This window comes from Pongo pygmaeus, chromosome 3 (genome assembly GCF_028885625.2).
Source record: "Pongo pygmaeus isolate AG05252 chromosome 3, NHGRI_mPonPyg2-v2.0_pri, whole genome shotgun sequence".
Lineage (NCBI taxonomy): Eukaryota > Metazoa > Chordata > Mammalia > Primates > Hominidae > Pongo > Pongo pygmaeus.
Window position 1 is genome coordinate 161318142 of NC_072376.2, and position 20415 is coordinate 161338556.

General features: G+C 36.7%; 1 protein-coding gene across 4 annotated transcripts in view; it reads right to left on the reverse strand.

The window, feature by feature from the left end:
* Positions 1–20415, reverse strand: part of NR3C2 (nuclear receptor subfamily 3 group C member 2) — a 358928-nt gene that overhangs the window by 334851 nt on the left and 3662 nt on the right. For all 4 annotated transcript variants that reach the window (XM_054486513.2, XM_054486512.2, XM_054486514.2 and 1 more), the window contains exon 2: positions 14387–16145. In XM_054486513.2, the coding sequence (XP_054342488.1) occupies positions 14387–16143 (1757 nt within the window). In that variant the 5' untranslated portion in view covers positions 16144–16145. The remainder of the gene's footprint in view (positions 1–14386; positions 16146–20415) is intronic.

Consider the following 20415-nt stretch of genomic DNA (forward strand, 5'->3'; position numbering starts at 1 on the left):
GTGGGAGGGGATTGAATCACAGGGGTGAATCCTTCATGAATGGTTTAGCACCATTCCCTTGCTGCCGTCTTGTGATACGGTTCTCATGAGATCTAGTTATTCAGAAGTGTGTAGCAGCTCCCCACTCTTTCTCTTGCTCCTGCTCCAACATGTAAGACGCCTGGCTCCCCTTTCACCTTCCACCATGACTGTAAGTTTCCTGAGGCCTCCTCAGAAGCCAAGCAGATGCCTCCATGCTTCCTGTACAGCCTGAAGAAGTATGAGCCAATTACCTTTCTTTATAAATTACCTAGTTTCAGATATTTCTTTATAGCAATACAAGAACAGACTAATACACCCAGGACTAGGCTTTGACAAAGTCAAGTGCTTATATAAATGCTTGCTGAAAGAAAATCAGTACTGAACAGAGCACATATACGACACTATACTTATTAGACAATGTAGCACCTCCCTATTTTTAGGACTCAACTACGTTTTTTATAATAAAATATACATAAAATGTGCCATATTCACCATTAAGTTAAGTGGCATTAAGCACTTTCACACTGTTGTATGACCATCACCACCATCCATCTTCAGAACTCTTTTTGGATTAAGTGTTTTTAATGTGCATTGTTGTTTGTTACAGGTTCCAGGGAGTTTACTAAGTAGAACTGGTATTTCACATAGCAGTGTGTTCGTCTCTTTAAAATGTCCATGTTTTCTGTCTTAATATAGTCTTTCTTTCTTCTCTTGGGCAAGGCCCAGGGAAGGGCACTCCCCTTTTAAAGACGAGTAACTGAAATATCAAAAGTATCACAACATTCTAAGAATAAGTATGATGAGAAAACATTTATCATTCTTCATGGATTCAACGCCTGGAAATAACTCAGCTTGCTTAATAGCAGTTACATTTCTGGAAGATACTGACAATGTACTGACGCTAACAGTCGTGGATATCTAGCCATTTCTCCATTAATTTTAACTTGTTTTATGTCTAGTTTCATTAAAACTCTCAGAATACTAGATTTATTTATTCCTGCTAGAGTAAAATTGGCAAGAATTTAACTTTTTCAAAAAGCATACTTCAGCATTATGAAATCACAGAGGCTAGGCCATGTTCACAGAATTCTATTCTTTACCTCTTCCATTCTCAGGTACTGGCAACAAATGCAGCCTTCAAAAAATGCACAGTTCATGAAATGCACAGTTCATGAAATTATACTCTCATAAAAATCTTTTGCTTGTTAAATGAAAATTAGCTCAAAAATAGGGGTATTTGCTAATAGACATCCAGTAGCCACCCATGGATCTGAATGTTTCAGAAGTCATACAAATGTAGGAGCTTTAGGTTTTCACAATGAAAGGTTGCTATGCTTATAACTCTTCCTTCCTCTACTCTAGGAATCCATTAATTTCTTCAGTTCCCTAAAAAACAGTACTTAAGAGGGGGAAAAATGCTATTTTTCACCTTACACATAGCAACCAAGTCCAAAATACAGGGTATATGTCAATGAAATTATCATTTCTACCACATATAGAAAGCCCAGAATGCTTTTAGAAGTCTCAGGGGAATAACTCACATGTATACTTACCTAGATTGGGTATGAAAATGACAGAGGAATTGAAGGAAAAAAAAAAAAAACCTTTGTATCATATGATCATAAATTCTTTAGTCATACCTCAAATTTCCAAGAACAAAAGCCTCTCAGGATATAATTTCCATTTAAAAAAAAATAGTGAGAATCCAAATTGGCATAAACTAAAGAATATCTACTCCCATTCCATTTCTATACCCTGAAACTTTGCATCTAGAATTTCAAACATATCAGAAAAATATTTTTTAAGTAAATACAAACTCTACCATGTGACGGAAGAAAATAAGCACATTTCTACTTTTGGAAAGAGTACTGTGAATTCAAACACCAGTTACTTGAGGACACAATTAATAGACTTCCAAACAAGCCTAGATCTTGTATGCATATCAAAATCCATATGTCACTATTTCTAATTCATTTACATAATCTTTCACCAGTTTGCTTTCCAACTCTGCCAAACCAGTAGTTGGCTCTTCCTGTTTCCATTTCCTGGGGGTATTTTTTTCTGTAGTCTAATAAAAGGTATTCTATTTTGGTACTGAAATTATCAAGTTTTACCTTCATTCAAACAAAACTATTCTGCTCCTCTTCTCTTACATTAGAGCCATAACTCTGTTTAAAGTTTCTCCTTGTTCCTATAAACTCCTGTGTTTTTCTTTCCTATACTCCTTGGCAATCTACTTTTTGTGGTGCTGTTAACACACATGGTTTAGTCATGTAGTGGAAAAGGAACAGGTTTTGGGTCCAATAACCTGTATTCAATGATTTCTTCCTTTAAATTGTCTCTAGTATTTACCTCTCGCTCACCATCCCAACCAGTTGGGCTCCTATCTGCCTAAATTACCAATATGACAGCCTCTAGACTGTGCTTTTGTCTCAACCCTTATTTTCTCCTTCGCTTACCAGGTTAACCTTTCTACCCCCTTTTATGTCATTCCTGAATTAAAAAAAAAAAAGTTTAATGTGCTATATTAACAGTGCCCAAAACTTCATTTCAGTATTCACCGATGTCTATAATCTAGTTTTCCCCAACTACCATTAAACCTATGCAGGCAAGTTTCATTTGTCCTGTCTAGCACTTGACTTGTGCTATTACTTATTCCTTGAATACTCTCCCTACTTCCCCTCAAATACTACCAATGTTCAAACATCTACTGAAATCTTCACCTCCCGTATGAAGGTCTCCTTGACTATTCTAGCTCACATGGAACTCTTCCTTCTCTAATCTTTGGTGACAACTTTTATCTCCATCACACAATCAAACACATAACTGGCGGGGGGAAAAAAGCTGTATACACTCATGTGAGCTATCTTCCCCAACTAGATGGGAATACAGTGGGGACATTTGGTTTGTTTCATATTCATTTTTTTGTTCACCCACATTAAGGACAGAGTAGGGACTAAATAATTTGAAAACTGCCTATTATTATTACTATTTTTGAAATAGAGTCTCTCTCTGTCACCCAGGCTGGAGTGCAGTGGCACAATCTCAGCTCACTGCAACCTCCACTTCCCTAGTTCAAGCAATTCCCCTTCCCCTGCCTCAGCCTCCCGAGTAGCTGGGATTGCAGGTGCATGCCACCACGCCTGGCTAATTTTTTTTTTTTGTATTTAAAAAATACAGTTGTTGGCCAGACTGGTCTCAAACTCCTGACCTCAGGAAATCTGCCCGCCTCGGCCTCCCAAAGTGCTGGGATTATAGGCGTGAGCCACCAGGCCCAGCCTGCCAATACAGAATTTTAAATATCTATTGTACTCTTAGTTCTAGGTCTTCTATCAAAAAGTTTACAATAAGGTACATTGATAACAGAACTCAAAAAGATGAAAAACACACAATAAAAATGGGCAAGAGTAAGCAGGCATGAAAGGAAGGCATATGAATGGCAAATAAGCACATGAGAAGATGTTGGGTGTCTTTAAGACATTAGGAAATGTCAATTTAAACCACAATGAGATAACCCTACACATGTACTATAATGCCTAAGCTTAAAAAGACTATCAAGTGTTGGAAAGGATGTAATGAACTGGGCCTCTAATACACTGCTGATGGGAATATTAAAATGGTACAAACACTTTGTAAAACAATTTGATAGTCTCTGAAAAATTGAAATTACCCCTATTGTATATTCTAATGATTCCTCTCCTAGGTTTTTACTGAACAACAACAACAAAAAGCATACGTCTATGCAGATATTTGTATGTAAATATTTATATTGGCTTTAATTGTAGTAGCCAAAACTGGAAACAAGCCAAATGTCTACTAACAGGTAAATGGATGAATAAAATGTGATATAGCCATAAATGGAATAGTACTCAGCAATAAACAGAAACTACTGAAACAAGCAATGATATGGATGAATCTCAAGTGCATTATACTGAGTGAAAGAAGCCAGAATAAAAGGCTACATAGAGTTTATAGACAATATAGAAAAAAAAAAAAACAAAATTATACCAATAGGGCACATACAGTGGTCGCCAGAGTTTGGGAGTGAGGAAAAGGGTTGACCAAGAGAATTTTAGTGAATGATAGAACTCTTCTGTATCTCAATTGGGTGGTGGTTACAAGACTACACATATCACAAAACATGTAGAACTGAACACCAAAAAGAGTGAATTTTATAGTAAGAATTAAAAATAAGTAATCTCATTGTGCAGACTAAGAGTGTAAGTCATCAATTATCTTGGAATACATCATTACCAAATACTGTATTATACTGAGATGAGAAAAAGGAAGAACAGTATTTGTTAATTATTTTGTGGAAAATTCTAAAAATATGCTGACAGAAGTCAAAACAATTTTTTTTTGCTAAACTCAGTAGAACTCTGTCACTTAATAATTTTATTATTACATAATCACCAATATTTAGTCATGCCAGATATATACCCACCCCCTCTGCTAGTCAATCCATCCATTCATTCTCTCAATATTTACTGAACATGAACAACAGACCTGGCACTGTTTCAGGTATGGAAAATGTACAAGTAACAGGCCAGATGAGGTCCTTCTCTCAGGAGGCTTACATGCTAACTAGCAGAAATGGAGTAAAGAAAGATCATTCTGACAGGTACTGCTATGAAGACAGACAAAGAAGGTGATGTGTTAGAAGGCAAGGGATGACCACTTTCAATAAGAAGATCAAGGAAGGCCTCTCTGGGAGGGTGACATTTGAACTAATCCTAAGTGACAAGAAAGAGGCAGGAAACCAAAATCCGGGGCATAGCCTTCTTGGCAGAGGCACCAGTAAGTACAGAGGACCCCAAAAGGAAGGGGGCTTGGTTTGTGGGAACCACAGAAAGGTCAGTGTGGGGAATGAGCAAGGAGGAACAGGTACTAAATATAGCAATCAGGGGCCTGGCAATTTAGTGTCTTACAGACCCTAAATTATTTTACTTTCTGGTGCTTGCAATGAGAAGCCACCAGAGGGCTTTAAACTATCAGCCACATAATCTGATTTACGTTTTTAAAAGATCCATCTGGCTGCCTATTATTTAGGATAGTCTGCTTTCTTCTTCTCTATCTCAAATACCTGTTTCTTCATTTGCCTTCACTATAGGGCCTTAGGCAAATCACGAACACTGTCTCCGTCTTAGTTTTCATATCTGTAAAATAGTGACGCCAGTCACCAGCAAGTGCCGAAACTCTCACAGTTAAATATTTAACTCTGAGGCTGACTGCAATCTCATTTCTATTCTCACCTTCCCAGGACACTGCCTCATCAATCCTCTTGTCTCTCTCACATTTTCAGTCTCAGCACAAGTCCATTGCCCTCTTCATATTTCACCTGCCGAACAAAATCCTTACTCTGAACCTGCCATTTCTTTGCGCTACCATCTCCTCCCTTTAACCACTTTTGCTGTCACCAAAACAGATAACAAAGCAAACATACTCCCAAGAGTAAGCAGTGTGCCTCCACCCCATGCCCCAGGTTCTCCTCTTCAATGTTCATTTACTCCTTAGCCAATCACAATCCAATCCAATCCTTTCTTGAAAATCACCAGCACCCATCTGTCAACGGCTCTTAGGTTCTATTCCTGGTCTTCCCAACCCTCTCATCAGGTTTTCTACCACTATCTCCCACTGGAAGAAAAGGATAAGGTAACAAAGACAAAAAGGCAGGATTCTATTCCCAGTTGTGTTACTAGCTACTTTGTATGATACTGGAGAAGCCATGTTGTTTCTCTGGGCATTAGTTTCAGTATCCATGCCCATAGTGGGTCAGATTTCTAGATAGTCTTGGAGCCCTTCTATTGGAAATTCTAAGACTACCTGATTCTTCCCTTTGGCATCTATGACTTAAGTATGATCTTGGTTCTCTACATAATTCTGTCTCCTTTATTAGGATGCGTTGTTCATCTTCTCAGTGGGGCACTATTCCTCCAAGTTCCTAACAAAATGCACTTTAAACTGTACTTGAGTCACTATATACATTCCCTCCCTGGGTAATATTACTTTTAATAGCAAAAACCACAATTACTTTTGCACCAATCTAACAGCATACTCATGGACTCCCTCAATTGCAATTTCTATGAAGAGGCCTCCCTGACCTCCAGACCAACATTGCCACCTATATGAAGAATGTTTCCAATCATAGGTAGTTCTGGCACTTAAAACTCATGTAGCCAAGGTAACAGTACTTCTGCTCCAAACCTATTCTTGACCTCTTCATTTCTTTTTCTTTTTCTTTTTTTTTTTTTTTTGAGAGAGAATCTCGCTCTGTCACCCAGGCTGAAGTGTAGTGCATGGTCTTAGTTCACTGCAACATCCACCTCCCATGTTCAAGCGATTTTCGTGTCTCAGCCTCCTGAGTAGCTAGGATTACAGACACAAACCACCATGCCCGGCTAATTTCTGTATTTTTAGTAGAGATGGGGTTTCACCATGTTGGCCAGGCTGGTCTCAAACTCCTGGCCTCAAGTGATGCGCCCACCTTGGCCACCCAAAGTGCTGGGATTACACTGTGCCTGGCTGATCTCTTCATTTCTCTTACTCACTATTATCCATGAGAGTTAAGCTCATAACATGATGTTTTTGCTGATTTTCCACATACTTTACTATTTCTACTCAAATATCAACTCCTTCCCTTCCTCTTCCTTAACAATTTAGTCCTAAAATCATTACATGAGACACAGCAAAGTAGGTATCCACAGTGGAGAAAGAGGGTGGCCAACTGTGGTGGCTTATAGTTGGGTCTATCAAGCCCAAGGGTGGCTCAGAAACCTGATGTGGAAGGTCAGAGTCAAGCAGAGACAGGAGGGCACCTGTGTGTTTGTGTGGTCTAGTGGAGGGTGTCCGAACCCCAGCAGGGTGAGTACAGTCCAGCATGGGCGTCTGTGCCTGGGTGGGATAAGGAGGGCAGCCACAGAAAGGGGGGTGTCCCTATGACCCAGAATGTGGCATTAGACTGTAATCAGAAAGAGGAAAGTGTCTTCAGGGATGGGGACCCTCCTTGAAGAAATGGCCAATTCCAGATCTGGGTCAGGAAAAGTACAAGATGGGCCTAAAGCAAGGATGTGCTCAAGGAATGATGGGGACAAGGCAAAGGGACACAGAAACCACTCTCAATGGGCTTCCATTGGCTTAATCAGGAATATTCTGACCATCAAAAATTAGGACAGTAACAGTATCTACGTAACTCACTTCACAAAACAAAAAACAATGACGCCATGCTGATATACATAAATATACGAATAAACAGTCTGATGAAGAATGGGGTGCTTACACAGTTTCAAAGTACCTTCCACAAAATATATTCTAATAGCAAAAGGAAAAGAGTAACTTTATCATGGAGAAACCCTGCAAACAGCACCTGAATCAAGTGGTCTAAGTAGAGTAATAACCCAAACAGAAATCACATGCCACCTGACAGGATGCAATGAGAAGAATGCACAAAACAGAGCTGGGAGTAGAATCCTGCCCTTCTGTCTTTCTGTTACATTATCCTTCCATTCCAGCGGGAGATGGTGGTACAAAAGCTGATGCTAAGGTTGGGGAGACCATGATATTCCTGCCAAAGGTATATCTGTTGAATCTAATCATGAGGAAACATACCAGAAAACCCAATGGAAAGACTTTCCACCAAATAACTGCCCTTTAATTTTCAAAAGCAGTATCAAGTCATGAAATCTAGAAAAGGCTGAGGAACTATCCCAGACTAAAGAGACATGACAACTAAGCACAATACATAATTCTGAACTGGATCCTTTTGCTATAAAAGGCATTATTGGGACAAACAGCAAAAGAGTAGATGCTAGTAACTTATCCATACCAATTTCTGCATTTTAATGGTTATATTCTTGTTATGTAAGTGAATGTCCTTGATGCTAGGAGTTCTCTACAATATACTTTCTTTTTTGTAAATTTGTGATGATTTCAAAGTCAATTTTTATACAAAAGATAGATGCTTACATAGGCTTTTTCTGTAATATCTCAAACCTGTCCCCTTCTTTCAATTACCCCCAACATCTTTACTCCAGAAAGCCTAGCGCTCATCCTTCTACACAGCTGAAATAATTTCTTAACAAGGCTCTTTATACTCCAATCCACCCTGCAAACACGTTGCCCAATAAGGTTTCCCCAAGTGCACTTTCCCTCCTGCCACGTCCTGCTCCAGTATTTCCATAACAACTCACTACCTACCAAATTAAGTACAAATTTCTTAGTGTAAGTTTCAAATTCAACTCCCTTCTAGTTCCAACTAGCCTCTTCCAGGTTTTCTCACCCCCAACCCCGACATCACAGCCCACCACGCAGCTCAACCACACTCAGTGTTTTCTCCCCATCTCCAGGATTTTGCTCTCAGAGCTCCCTCCTCCAGTAAGTACCCACTCCCTGCAAGATTTTCAATGCTAAGTGTAAATATCAACTCTGATCATCCCCCACCTCCCCATTTTCCAAGACTTGCCCATATAACCTCTCCCTGCCAGAATATCTAAAGTCAGCTTTGCCACTTACGAGCCAAATTTCAGATTCATATCAGAGTTTTCATATATTTATCTCAAAAACTCCTAATATATAAGGTGAATATTCATCACATACCAATGAAGTATTCATCAGAAATGAAATTAAGTCATAGCCACAGTTATGAATCCAGATGGCCAGCTATTATCTCATACTCCCTCCCTAAGGTATTAACTTTTTAAGCATTCAAATTACTTTTTGTTTGTCCTGTTTCCTTCCTTAAACTACAGTTTTCTATTTCTAGCATAAAATACAATTTCCACCACTTTTCTACATAAAAATTTTGGCCTTAGCCATACCACTAACAATCATAAATCCAGAAGTTTCTAGAGCATAAATTAACAAGTGCTTATACGTAATTACATTTTAACTTCATCACTACCTCACTATGTAAGGAACAAAATAAAACTCTTAAAACTAAAAACAAATCCTATACTTCACAAGTTTAAAACCAGAGACCCTAATGTTTAAAATGAAGATGCTATCCATTTAACATGCTTTTATTTTTCCTCAGTTTTCATTAATAAATGTTGGAATGTCATCAAAGATATCCAAGTTAATGGCTATATTTAAATGTAATCAAGAAGCTAATATTTTTCTCTCAGTTTGAATTTAGTAAATGAAACAAAATGATATATTATTTAGCAGTGGGGGTAAATTTTTATCAGCAAATGAACAGTACAAAACTAAAGCAACAGCTGAAAGTGAAGAAAAAAGTATTACTTTGCAGAAAAACATAATGACATCAAAGTATGAAGAGAAGCAAAGTGTTGCTCCTAAATTAGTGGTGATCAATACAACATCTGCTATTACTCTAACATTCCAAGGACAGAAAAGGTCAGACACACCTAGAATTTCAATATTGCAAAAGACAATATGGAATATCAAATCTATAAGTAATATCTCCATAGTAAGAACTTTACATTCAAAAGTCTAAGTCTGTAGTATGTCACTGGTATGAAAACTGCATTAAGTGGAATAATTTGAGGTTATCTAACTGAAAACATGGCTTTTATCTCAGCATCATTTTTAAAGTATGATGTAAATAATAAACCAATATTTTAGATGATAAGAGGCAGACATACTGACATATAAACCTACGATATTTGTGATGTTTAAAAATGAAACTCACAAAAGTACACTGCACATAGTAGTGATTTGTGTATTATAAAACACTTAATTTTTTTTATTATCACCACTCTTCCCAGAAATATCATAAGTGAATGAAAAATGAATATCAGGAGAAACAACTCTCATTTTAAAATAATTTATAAAAATATTTAAAATATTTACCTGGTGAAATTCTAGGTACATTAGCAATTTCAAAATCAAAATATTATGAGACAAATAATAAGTAAAAGAAAGTTACATGTTTTCATTCCCAAATGACCTAAGCAATGCTCTAATGGATTTATGTATTAGAGTAAGCACCAATACACTCTCTCTCTCAGACACACACCCCACCACTCTTTCAGACATTGCATTACATGGAAATATTTACATCTCAACTGTTTATTCTGAAGTTTAGTAAAAGGGCAAACTTTGTCACGAACTCCCCAAATTCTGATGTTTGGTTTGTCATATAATGTGAGTTTCAAGGAAACTTCAGGGGCAATTGAAAAATAAAAGAATAAATATAGGTTATTTACTAAACTGTTTCATTCTATCATGAAAAAAAAATCAGCACATATTAAGATAAATCCTAATTACTGTTCTTGTAACCTACCAGAATATGCCCTTTGAAATAGTAAACTTTACATTTAAAAGTCTAAGTCAATGTTAGCCCTGTGTTATGATGCTATCAAAGTGACTATGACTATCGCCATAAACAGCCAGTGTTATGTCAACAGAAATGCCCTGTTTCCATGAGGAATTGTGTAAATAAGAACAAGGAATTCATAGTAAGTTTCAGAGTTTATTTTTTCTTTAAATCTGGTTTTAAAAACACACGACTGCTCCTCTTTTCAAGTAAAATCATAGATCACCCCTCCTCATTTTTACTTTAAAATGGTAAACGGAAATGATATTTTTCTCCCCAGACTACCCTGAAAACCATGAAGCTAGACTTGAGAATACAAAATACTTGAAACTAGACTAGCAAGTATGTTAAAGGATACTCTATTTTGATTCTTCAAAGGAAATTACACTGGCAGCTCTTGGGGCGTATTAGTGATTAGCAAAATGATTAGTTCAACTTAATCACTTTAAAATGAAGAAACTGAGGCTCAGAGCGGTTTTGTTGATGTCCAAGCAGACAGGGGAGTTCTAACCCACCTGACACAACTAGGTCCAGCATCCATTCTAAGAGCTTTACATTTAGCTTTGTCATAATTTACTTTACAATTTGGCGCTCAGACAATCCATTCACTGGAAATTATTAACAGATGACTTTCGTCACCACTCTCACCGAATGCCCACAGACTGAAATAAAGACAACACACACCTCACAGCCATTACTCATTTCTGTCAGTTTAAAAAATCAACCTGAGCAAGAATCATTTTTCCTATTTGAATAGAACACTCCTTCCTCAAAATAATATTCAGTAACACTAATACAAATAATGTAATATCTTCTTTCTTCATTAACCTCCAAAGGGTGTATAGAAGAGAACAGACCAGCAGTTCTCAGCTTCTGGATCTCAGAACTCCTTTTCATTCTTAAAAAGTATGAAGGATCCCAAAGAGCATTTGTTTATGTGAGTTACAGTTATTGCTACTGTATTGGAAATTAAAACTAAAATTAAATTATTTAAATTAAAAATTAAAACTAATATTAAATTAGTTTAAATTAAAAATTAAAACAAATGTTTTAAAATCATTTAAAAATAAGTCATTGCATATTAACATAAATAATATGAAAACTGTTTATGAAACAATATTTCCCCAAACAAAAATCCTTAGTGAGAAGAGTGGCACTGTTTAACATTTTTGCAAGACTGCTGTCACACTTAATAGAAGACTGCTGGATTTTCATTGCTACGTGTGGTGCTGTTTTTCTTCAAGTACATAAAGAAAATCTCGTCTCATATAGACATGTTGTTGGGAAAGGGGAAGAATATTTTAATGGTCATTTCAGATAACTGTAGATACGAATCTTTGATACTATACTGAAAATTAACACTGAATAGTTCCTTAAAGGTTAGTTTCAATGTGGAATCTGAAACAATATCAGTGAACTTTTCGTACAAGATTATATCAAAATCCATTGGTCTGTGTTCCACTTTGAGTGGATATTTTAACAAAGCATGATTTCTGACTGTGTGAACTTCCTTGAAAAGGTCTCAGGAACCCTCAAACCACGATTTGAGATCTACCAGAAAATACTGTAGTTCAAGGTTCAACCTAATGATGACAGATACTATTAAACCTAGAAGCAGTATACACTGCCTTGATCCTTTATGATATTTAATTCATTAACCTATTCAACATTCCCTGAAATGAGTTATCATCATATTTTAAGAAATAGGCAAAAAGGTTGGGTTTTTTTGTTCAAAATAAGAGACTAAGGATGATACTTGGATGAGGTTAAATTAAATATTATAACATGTAGACTGAACTCTAGAAAAACAACTAAATTTCCTCTGATCCTTGAGCTTTTACTCTGATAATCATCAAAATAGGTTTGGATACTATTCACCAAGAAAAGCTGTAAAGAATCATTAATCTGTAAGAGATATCAAATCACGTTAAAGCTTTAAAGTTTTTAGGAAATTTAGCTGGCACAAAACTAATATATATATAAGCAGAATGAATCCCTGTTGACTGTATTAACAAATACATAAGGAATTTTGGAATATGCAAGAGGAGACACAAGACAGTGCTTCCTGTGCCTACGAATGCAGGATAGGCTCAAGGTCACTAATTCATACTAACATGTCTAAGGCTATGCATGGGTCATTGGACCATCAGGAGGGCTTCTTGAGTGGAGCATGAAAACTACATTTAAAATAGTAGAAATAGGGATATAGAACAAACATAAGAGACAATCATTTGAGCTTACTGCATCTGTAATATTTCTACCAGAAACGTCATTACTCAAAGCAATAGTTTTCAAAAATAAAAAAGCATAAATAGAACTGTAATAACAAAGGTATGGTGCATAATCATTTTTAAAATATGAGTTTAATCATAAGAGATGATCAAATATTTACTTTAACAAGTGCTTAAATATTTTAAGTATTTCTTTATAAGATTCTGTGGAATTTCATACAATTAAGAAAAAGAAAACTAAAAATATGAAAACTAAAAATTATAAAACCATTTCATAATAGCAAAACATATACAATGCATACTAACATATCGGAAGGAATTCAAAGTATTTCTCATAAATTAACTCATTTAAATTGTCTTCACTACCTTTGAGATGGGTACTATTTAATCCATTTATACAGTTGAGAAAACTAAACAATTAAGGAGCAGAGTTGGGATTTCAACCAGTTATGCTGTTAACTACCAGGCTATACTACCTCATACCAGCTCACTAAAAACATCATTTACAAAAATATTCACAACACATGAAAAAATGTCCTTCTCTAAAAGTAAAGCAAAGCACTAGCAGTAAAACACATGCTCAGTTTGGTTCTGATGGCAGCCATGCTATCTCATGACTTGTGTTAGAGCTTATAATTTAAGAGACAGCATTAGAATATGATTAAATAGTTCATGCTGTGGGGAAACTATAAAAATGTATCCTTTATGAAACGTTTGCTTCCATAAGCAAGAAAAGCAAGGTTTGAGGCAATGACAATGAAAAGAATACATAAAGTTTTTGCTTTTGGTTTGGAAAAAAATAGAATAAGAGAAAGCCACAGCAATACATGTAAACCCTATATCTTGTTAATGGGATGGACATATTCCCCACAAAATAATTTTTAATGAAATAAAGGAAACTATCCACATGGTTCTGGATGCCAAAGAAATGAACTATACCAAGGAAATCTATTCTTTATATGGTCCATAAAGGAGTAATTTATCACAACCATGTAATAAAAACAGTACTGAAGCAAAGTCCAATCCAAGTATTCACTGTATAACTTAGAACCACCCTTTATAGTCATATCTAAAACCTCTTCCTTGTTTTTTCTAAATATATACAAAATGCTATCTGCAACAAGGAAACCAAGAGATATTTTACAGTAAATATGTCTTCTTGCAGATCTGAAAAGCTATAAATATACCAATTCAAAACTGCAGTGACATATTTCACTTCCAATATAAGTAAGAAAGCAAGATTGTCCACTTAGTAATATTAGATATGCTGAGTCTTTAAAAGCTCTCAACAGTTAAGGAAATGATTTATTTGTATTGAAAAACCACAACTTTCATATAATTAACCTACCTAGAAAAGGGCAGAAGGGAGGGAAGCTTGTGGGTAACAGATACAGGATTCAATTTTGGTTTTCACAACTGATGAAGTGATGATTAATAAAGAAAGCCATAATAAAAAAAGGACTAAGACCACAAATAAACTAACTTAAAGCAATTTTGGTAAACCAGCAAACAGCTAAAGGAAAAAAAAATCTAGTACTAGTCTGCTAAATTACTGTATTTACATAGTAACTGGCAGTAAAACATAAATTTTCCCAACACCTAAAACAGGCAATGGGGAGTGGGGGACACCTACATATGCCCCTTCAAAATCAACGCAGATATTTTCTAAGACATTTTAAGAATGTTTTTTCCCTCTACTTCAAAAAAATAACATTATATCAACATGAAAGGGGAGCACCATATGACCATCCTTAAAACAGTAATCTGAAATGTGTTTAAATTTATCGACTGTAAAGATAATGCTAACCTTCAACATGTATAAAGCCATGACTTCCAAAAAAAATGGAGAAAACCAGCTTACCTTGATACATTTTCTGGAATGTATTCTAAGACCGGATACCCATCACTTCTTCTAGACGACAGGTCGCCGTGTGATTTCCATGACTCCACTAAAGTATTGACAGGAGGAAAGGAACTCAGGTGTTGGAAAGATTGGTCTCTAGCTGATCGTGATAAAGATATTGTACCTTGAGCACCAATCCTGTAGTGGAAGGACTGTCCACCTGAATTCACCCCAACAATAGCAGAGGAAGGGATGCTGGCCTCTGGGTAATAGCTCCCGTCATCTGGTTCTTGTTTAATACCCACTGGGAATCCGCTGCCTTCACAGTTACCATCAAAGCCGGGCACAGGTGGTCCTAAAATTCCTGATAGGGAATAATAGTCTTTATCATCCATAAAGGAAAAATACGAGCCATCCATAAATGGAAATGGGTTTACTGTTGGATTCCCTTTAAAAGAGGTGCCTGAACATGAATGCTTGGTTGATTCTTGCTTTATTGGTACTGAGAATGAAGAATCCGAATTTATTTTGCTATTTCCTCCTAGACATGAGCTGCTAAAAGCTCCATCTGGTTCTGGTTTTATGTACTGGACAATATTAAGCTGGCCAGTCACACCATTTGAGATGGCACTCTCTACTTCCTCAGTCTTAGGAAAAGGGACCTCTTGAGCACCTTTCTCCTGTGTGTCTGGACTGGGAACCACATCCCGCGATGTACTGGATCCAGCAGAGGGGCCAGAAGCAGTATAGCTGAAGGCATTGTTTACAGGGCTACAGATAGATCCCACAGTACTGGCTGCCGGACTGGAAAGCGTGGATCTGTTATTAGTGTTGGAAGGGCTGGAAACAGAGCACCTTGAGTTGTTAATATTTGCAGGGCTAGACACAGAGGATCTCAGAGTGACATTATTGGGACTGGAGACTGGAGATTTTACACTGCAGTGACTTGGAGGGCTGGAAATTGAGGATTTCATGCTACTTAACGGACTTGAGAGAGGAGAGCCCACATTGCTAGCATGTGCAGGGCTGTGAGACCTGGAGCCTCGATTTTCAACATTAGGGGAGCATGTCAGAGGAGTTCCCTGGGTGATTGGGCTGTGCACTGGAAAACTGCCAAAGCTGGCTGTGGTGGAGGACACAGAGTTGATTCCAGCAGGGCTGCAAACCGAAGATGTCATGTTCAGAGGGCTGCAAACAGACGGGCTTTTCTCATGACACATGATAGGGCTTTTAACAATGGCGCGCATGACGCCACCATTCACGGAGCTCCCAGAGTCAGACATAAATGATCTCAAGGGCCTGTTCACACAACTTAGAGTGGAAGGACGATGGCCATTTCCTTTGTAAAATTTCACCAGCTGTTCAACATTCTGATAAATCTTAGCTGGACTCATGCTTCCTTGTTGGTTCTGCTGCTCATAGGAGTAGTCAGCATCTCTTACAGAATCCATATATAAACCCATGGACTCAGCTACAGTTGCTGAAAGTTCCTTAGATTCCAGCTCAGTTTTAATATCAGATGTTAAAATCCCAGGCCGATTATTGTCTTGCTGAAGGCAAGGGAGTAGTTCGTGTTTTTCTTTGCTGCTTCCTTGAGTACTGTTGTTTGGAATAGCACCGGAAACACAGCTTACGTTGACAATCTCCATGTAGTTATTCTCATCGGTCCTCTCTGTAGGTCCCAGGGAAGAATGCTCCACAGCCTGAGAAACTTGACCCCACCGTCTTTCCATATCTAGACCTTCAGGGAGACTGTGGTAGCCTTTGGTCTCCATCGCTAACAAATAAATTTACATTAAAAAATTAGAGTCAGTTATAGCAATATTACTCTAAAAGACACTCTAAAATTGCATTTACTAAGCCACAAAACATATTCTACTTATTATAAGCAACATTTCTAGCTAATTTAAAACTGTTACCTTTTTGGATGCTGACATAACAGAGTATTGACTACAGCTTGTCGAGATGTCAGAACAAGAGAAGCGATCATATAAAACTGTTTTGGATCTAAATAAAAGTAACATGTTTACTATAATACAGTCTTTAGAGTCTGCAAAAAATATTTACAAATGTTAACTTATTAGATATTCAAAGTAATCCTGGGAATTGTTAAGGCAGGCAAAAAAAGGAAATAGAGGACTTAGTGAAGTGGGTGGCTTGCCCAAAGTCAAAGACATAGTGACAAAGTTGGGTTTAAATCTAAATCTTCTGACTCCAATGCCTTTGGAGTCTTTGGATCATATAGAAGCTGCCTTCCATATTTAATACATGGCCTTGTTAAAAACAATATGGAAATGTAATTAAAGTTACTCTTTCCAAACATAAACATACCAAGTGAATTATCATAGGAAAAATAATTTTTGATTTTTTTAAAGTAAGACTCTCTTTAGATTAGTGATGAAGATAATTTAATGTCAGTTGTGAAAAGATCTATACATTCTGATTAAGATGGTCCATATCTCAGAAGGGCTGTATGACAACTCAGGAATGTCTGGTGTCTTCTCTGTATTTCAGTAGTGGCAAGGACTTTGACATGCACCCTGACCTGTGCATGGTACCAGTGGTACCTCTGCTAGAACGACTGCCAACAACCAGAAATGTTTACTCTCAATGGTAAACGAAGACTTTTGAGAGGAGCCCTGAAAATTTAAGCATTAATTCATTCATTCAACAATATTTACCAAGTGCTTGCTACATCCTTGGCCTTAGACCAGTCAGTGAATAGGCAGCGATAAACAAAAGAGACACAATCCCCATCCTCAAGCAACCCACAACGTTGTTTCAGATATATAACCATATCCATGTGCTCTATAGATCAATTTACTTCACAGACAGAATCTTCATAATAGGCTATATTGATATAATTCTTACCCATATAATTTAATGCAGTATTGCAAGCTTCTTGCATATATTAATTCATTTATCCTTACACACAACCCTGAATGACTGATAAAAGTATTATCCAAATAATACAAGTGTGAAAACTGAGGCACCAGACATACAACCAAGTGTTGGAGCTGCAATTTGATCACAAGTCTCTCTACACAGTTTCCCAATCTTGGCACATTGACATTTTGGGCCTGATAATTCTTAGTTGTGGAGGTCTGCCCAATGCATTGTTAAGGCGTTTAGCAGTATCCCTAACCCCTACCCACTAGATGCCAGTAGCATTCTGCCTCCCCAGTTGTGACAACTGAAAATGTCTCCAGACATTACCAAATGCCCATGGGGGGCAAAATCACCCTTGGCTGACAACCACCACTCTAAAGAAACATATCTTAAAGGAAATTAACTCACTCACAGTAAAATTTTATTTTTACATTTTAGTATTCTAAAACTCCTAAAATCTGTATTATTCATTTTTCAAACATTTCAAAGTCTGTAAACAATCTATGGCCCAATAAAAGTCCTGATCTAAAAGATGCTGTTTCTGCCATTCTATACACAAGTTTTATTTTAGGCCTCTCATCCTTTCCCCTCTTTGTCACTATCTCCACCCTGCCTACCTTCCCTTCTTTTAAAAAAAAAACAAAAAACAGGAAGTCCTTTTGTTACAGAACATGTATTAACATTGAAAAATAACGCTACTAAATAAATTTGCATTAGATAAATCTTAGCTGGAGTCACAAATAAATTTGCATTAGATAGCACAAAGCCCTATGAAGAAATTTAATGTCCAAATTGTCCAAGTATTATAATTACCTCTTACTTTTCTGTGTTTTACACTACAGTTTATGTTCTGAAAGGGCAGAAATGATCAATTTCACTACAGTATCCCAAGTGGTTAGATTGAAAAAATTTTTGACTATTATAATATCAATACTCAATTTCCAAACATTAAAATCTACCAATTATGTAGTATGTTTTCACTTAAAGAACATCCTATGAATTCCTAATCAAAAATCAATCACAAAACAGTAGAAAATAAATAAAATTACGAAGGTTGAGGTAGTTATCTATTAATAGTAATTCCAGCCAAAAAGTTTGGTGTGGATGAAAGCCAAGTAAAAGTTGATAGAAAACTAAACTAAAAAACAGTGAATTGGGATCCAAATAGCTAAGACTAGCCTTTTATGCTTTACTAAAAAACAATTTAGTCATAGCTATATATTGAAAAATAGCAGTAAATATTATGTGCTGCTTCTATTTCTACCTAAGAATATTTTGTCTTCCCCATACTAAAGATGAATGACTATATAGCTAAGGTATAAATGGTTCAGATCCAAATCCGTTAAACACCACAATAAATATGTCTATTTGTATTCAAAACTGAACACTTTCTGCACATCTCTCCCCCTACACACCCCCAAATTCACATTCGCTCTCTTGGCAAACTGCACCACCATCTAACCAGATGCCTGGAAGTTACTCTTGTCTCAACAACTTTACCTGAAGGCCTTCACTGGCACACTCTGCCTCACTCACATAGCCTCATTCTCTTCTTGGTCATAGACAAGAGGGCTCTCTGTCCTGGGTCTGAAGGGGACCCCCACCCAGACCCCTCTCCAAAACCCATTCTCCAAATTGTCTTTTGGGAAGGGCGGTCCACTCTTGGCTTTTTTGAAATTTCCCTATATAAATTTGCATATCAAAACCTCTGGGAGATTCTGTTTACTTTTTAATCCAGCATTCCTCAAATAATTTGACCACTCCACCTTTTTCTCAAAGAACATCTACTAAGATTCTGCACTTTTCGGCACTCTGCCCTAAAGCAAGAACTATATCCCACATTTGTGAGGCTACAGAAGACCCTGAAGAGAATCTATACTGGAGATGATGGGCACCAAAGACAGTCTTAAAGCCCTGGACAAGGTAGCACCTTATCAGCTAACATCATACAGCTGATCACAACTTTCCAAGCCCTGTTTGGCTAACCTTGAACTCCCTTAATAACATAAAATAGGCTGTATTTCACCACATTATTGACAGGAGTCTCATTAAGGAATTTGCAAAAGGCTTTGCTGAAATCTAAATTACTTTGTTCAAGGTATTCTCATCTACCAACCTAATGCACCTCTCAACAAAGGAAATAATACAGATTGGCAATAGTCAAACACAAAAGAATACAAGACATCTAGCATCTGCACGGCTTCTATGCAAACATTTTTCTAAGATCAGATATTTTTCAAATAGCGTTATTGAAATATTTTATGTTGAGTCTCCCTAGTATTTTAATTAGTCTTTTCTGTAAACAAATGGGTCCAGTTAGGAATTTATTTCCTATGTCATCCAGGAAACCGAGGTTATCTTTTTGCAACTGGCACAATGACCATTGCTTGAGCAGAATTTCAGTCAACCTGTACTTACTAGTGAATACTGAAAATACTAGTCGATGAATATGATCCTCATAGAACTTAATATCTAGAGGATAAAGAAAAAGTTTATGTTACTAAAGTATAAAATGAAGCAGATAGAGGTATACAAATCTAACTAACAAAAATCAGGCTTGCCTGCCTCACAGTGGAAACCATACCAAAGATTCTCTTAGGACAAATGCAAAAAAAAATTATGAACTTTTAATTTTCATGCAAATGGGCCTCACCCCGAAACATAAAAAAAAATTCACTGAAGGAAAAGCACTGGTGGAGGTGCTACTTTAAGCCATACATATGCTCTCAAACACAAAAGAAATGCTGTTTTCACAAAGGAAGACCTTAAAGTTTTACGTTTTACAGTCTGTGTTAAATTGCCCTTTTCCATAAGGAAGTACTTTTTTCGGGAATATTAACAAAGATTCTTGCGAATTTGTATTTTATCTGGAAACACTTTCACTTTTAGTATCCCCCAAAACCCAATCTCATCATGATGGAAATGATAGAAAAGGCATCATTTTTAATATTTATTTCACTATAAGATGGCACTTTAAAGACTAAGGCTTAAGAATCTCACAATCATCTCTAGACTGCATAGTTGTAAAAGTTCACTATATGTAACTATTTTTTGTCATTCCCCACTACATAACTATTATGTTCCTCTCTTTTATAGATGAGGTAAATGATAGAAATCTGCCCAAGGTCACCTAAGAGAGCGGGAGAACCAGTTAGAAC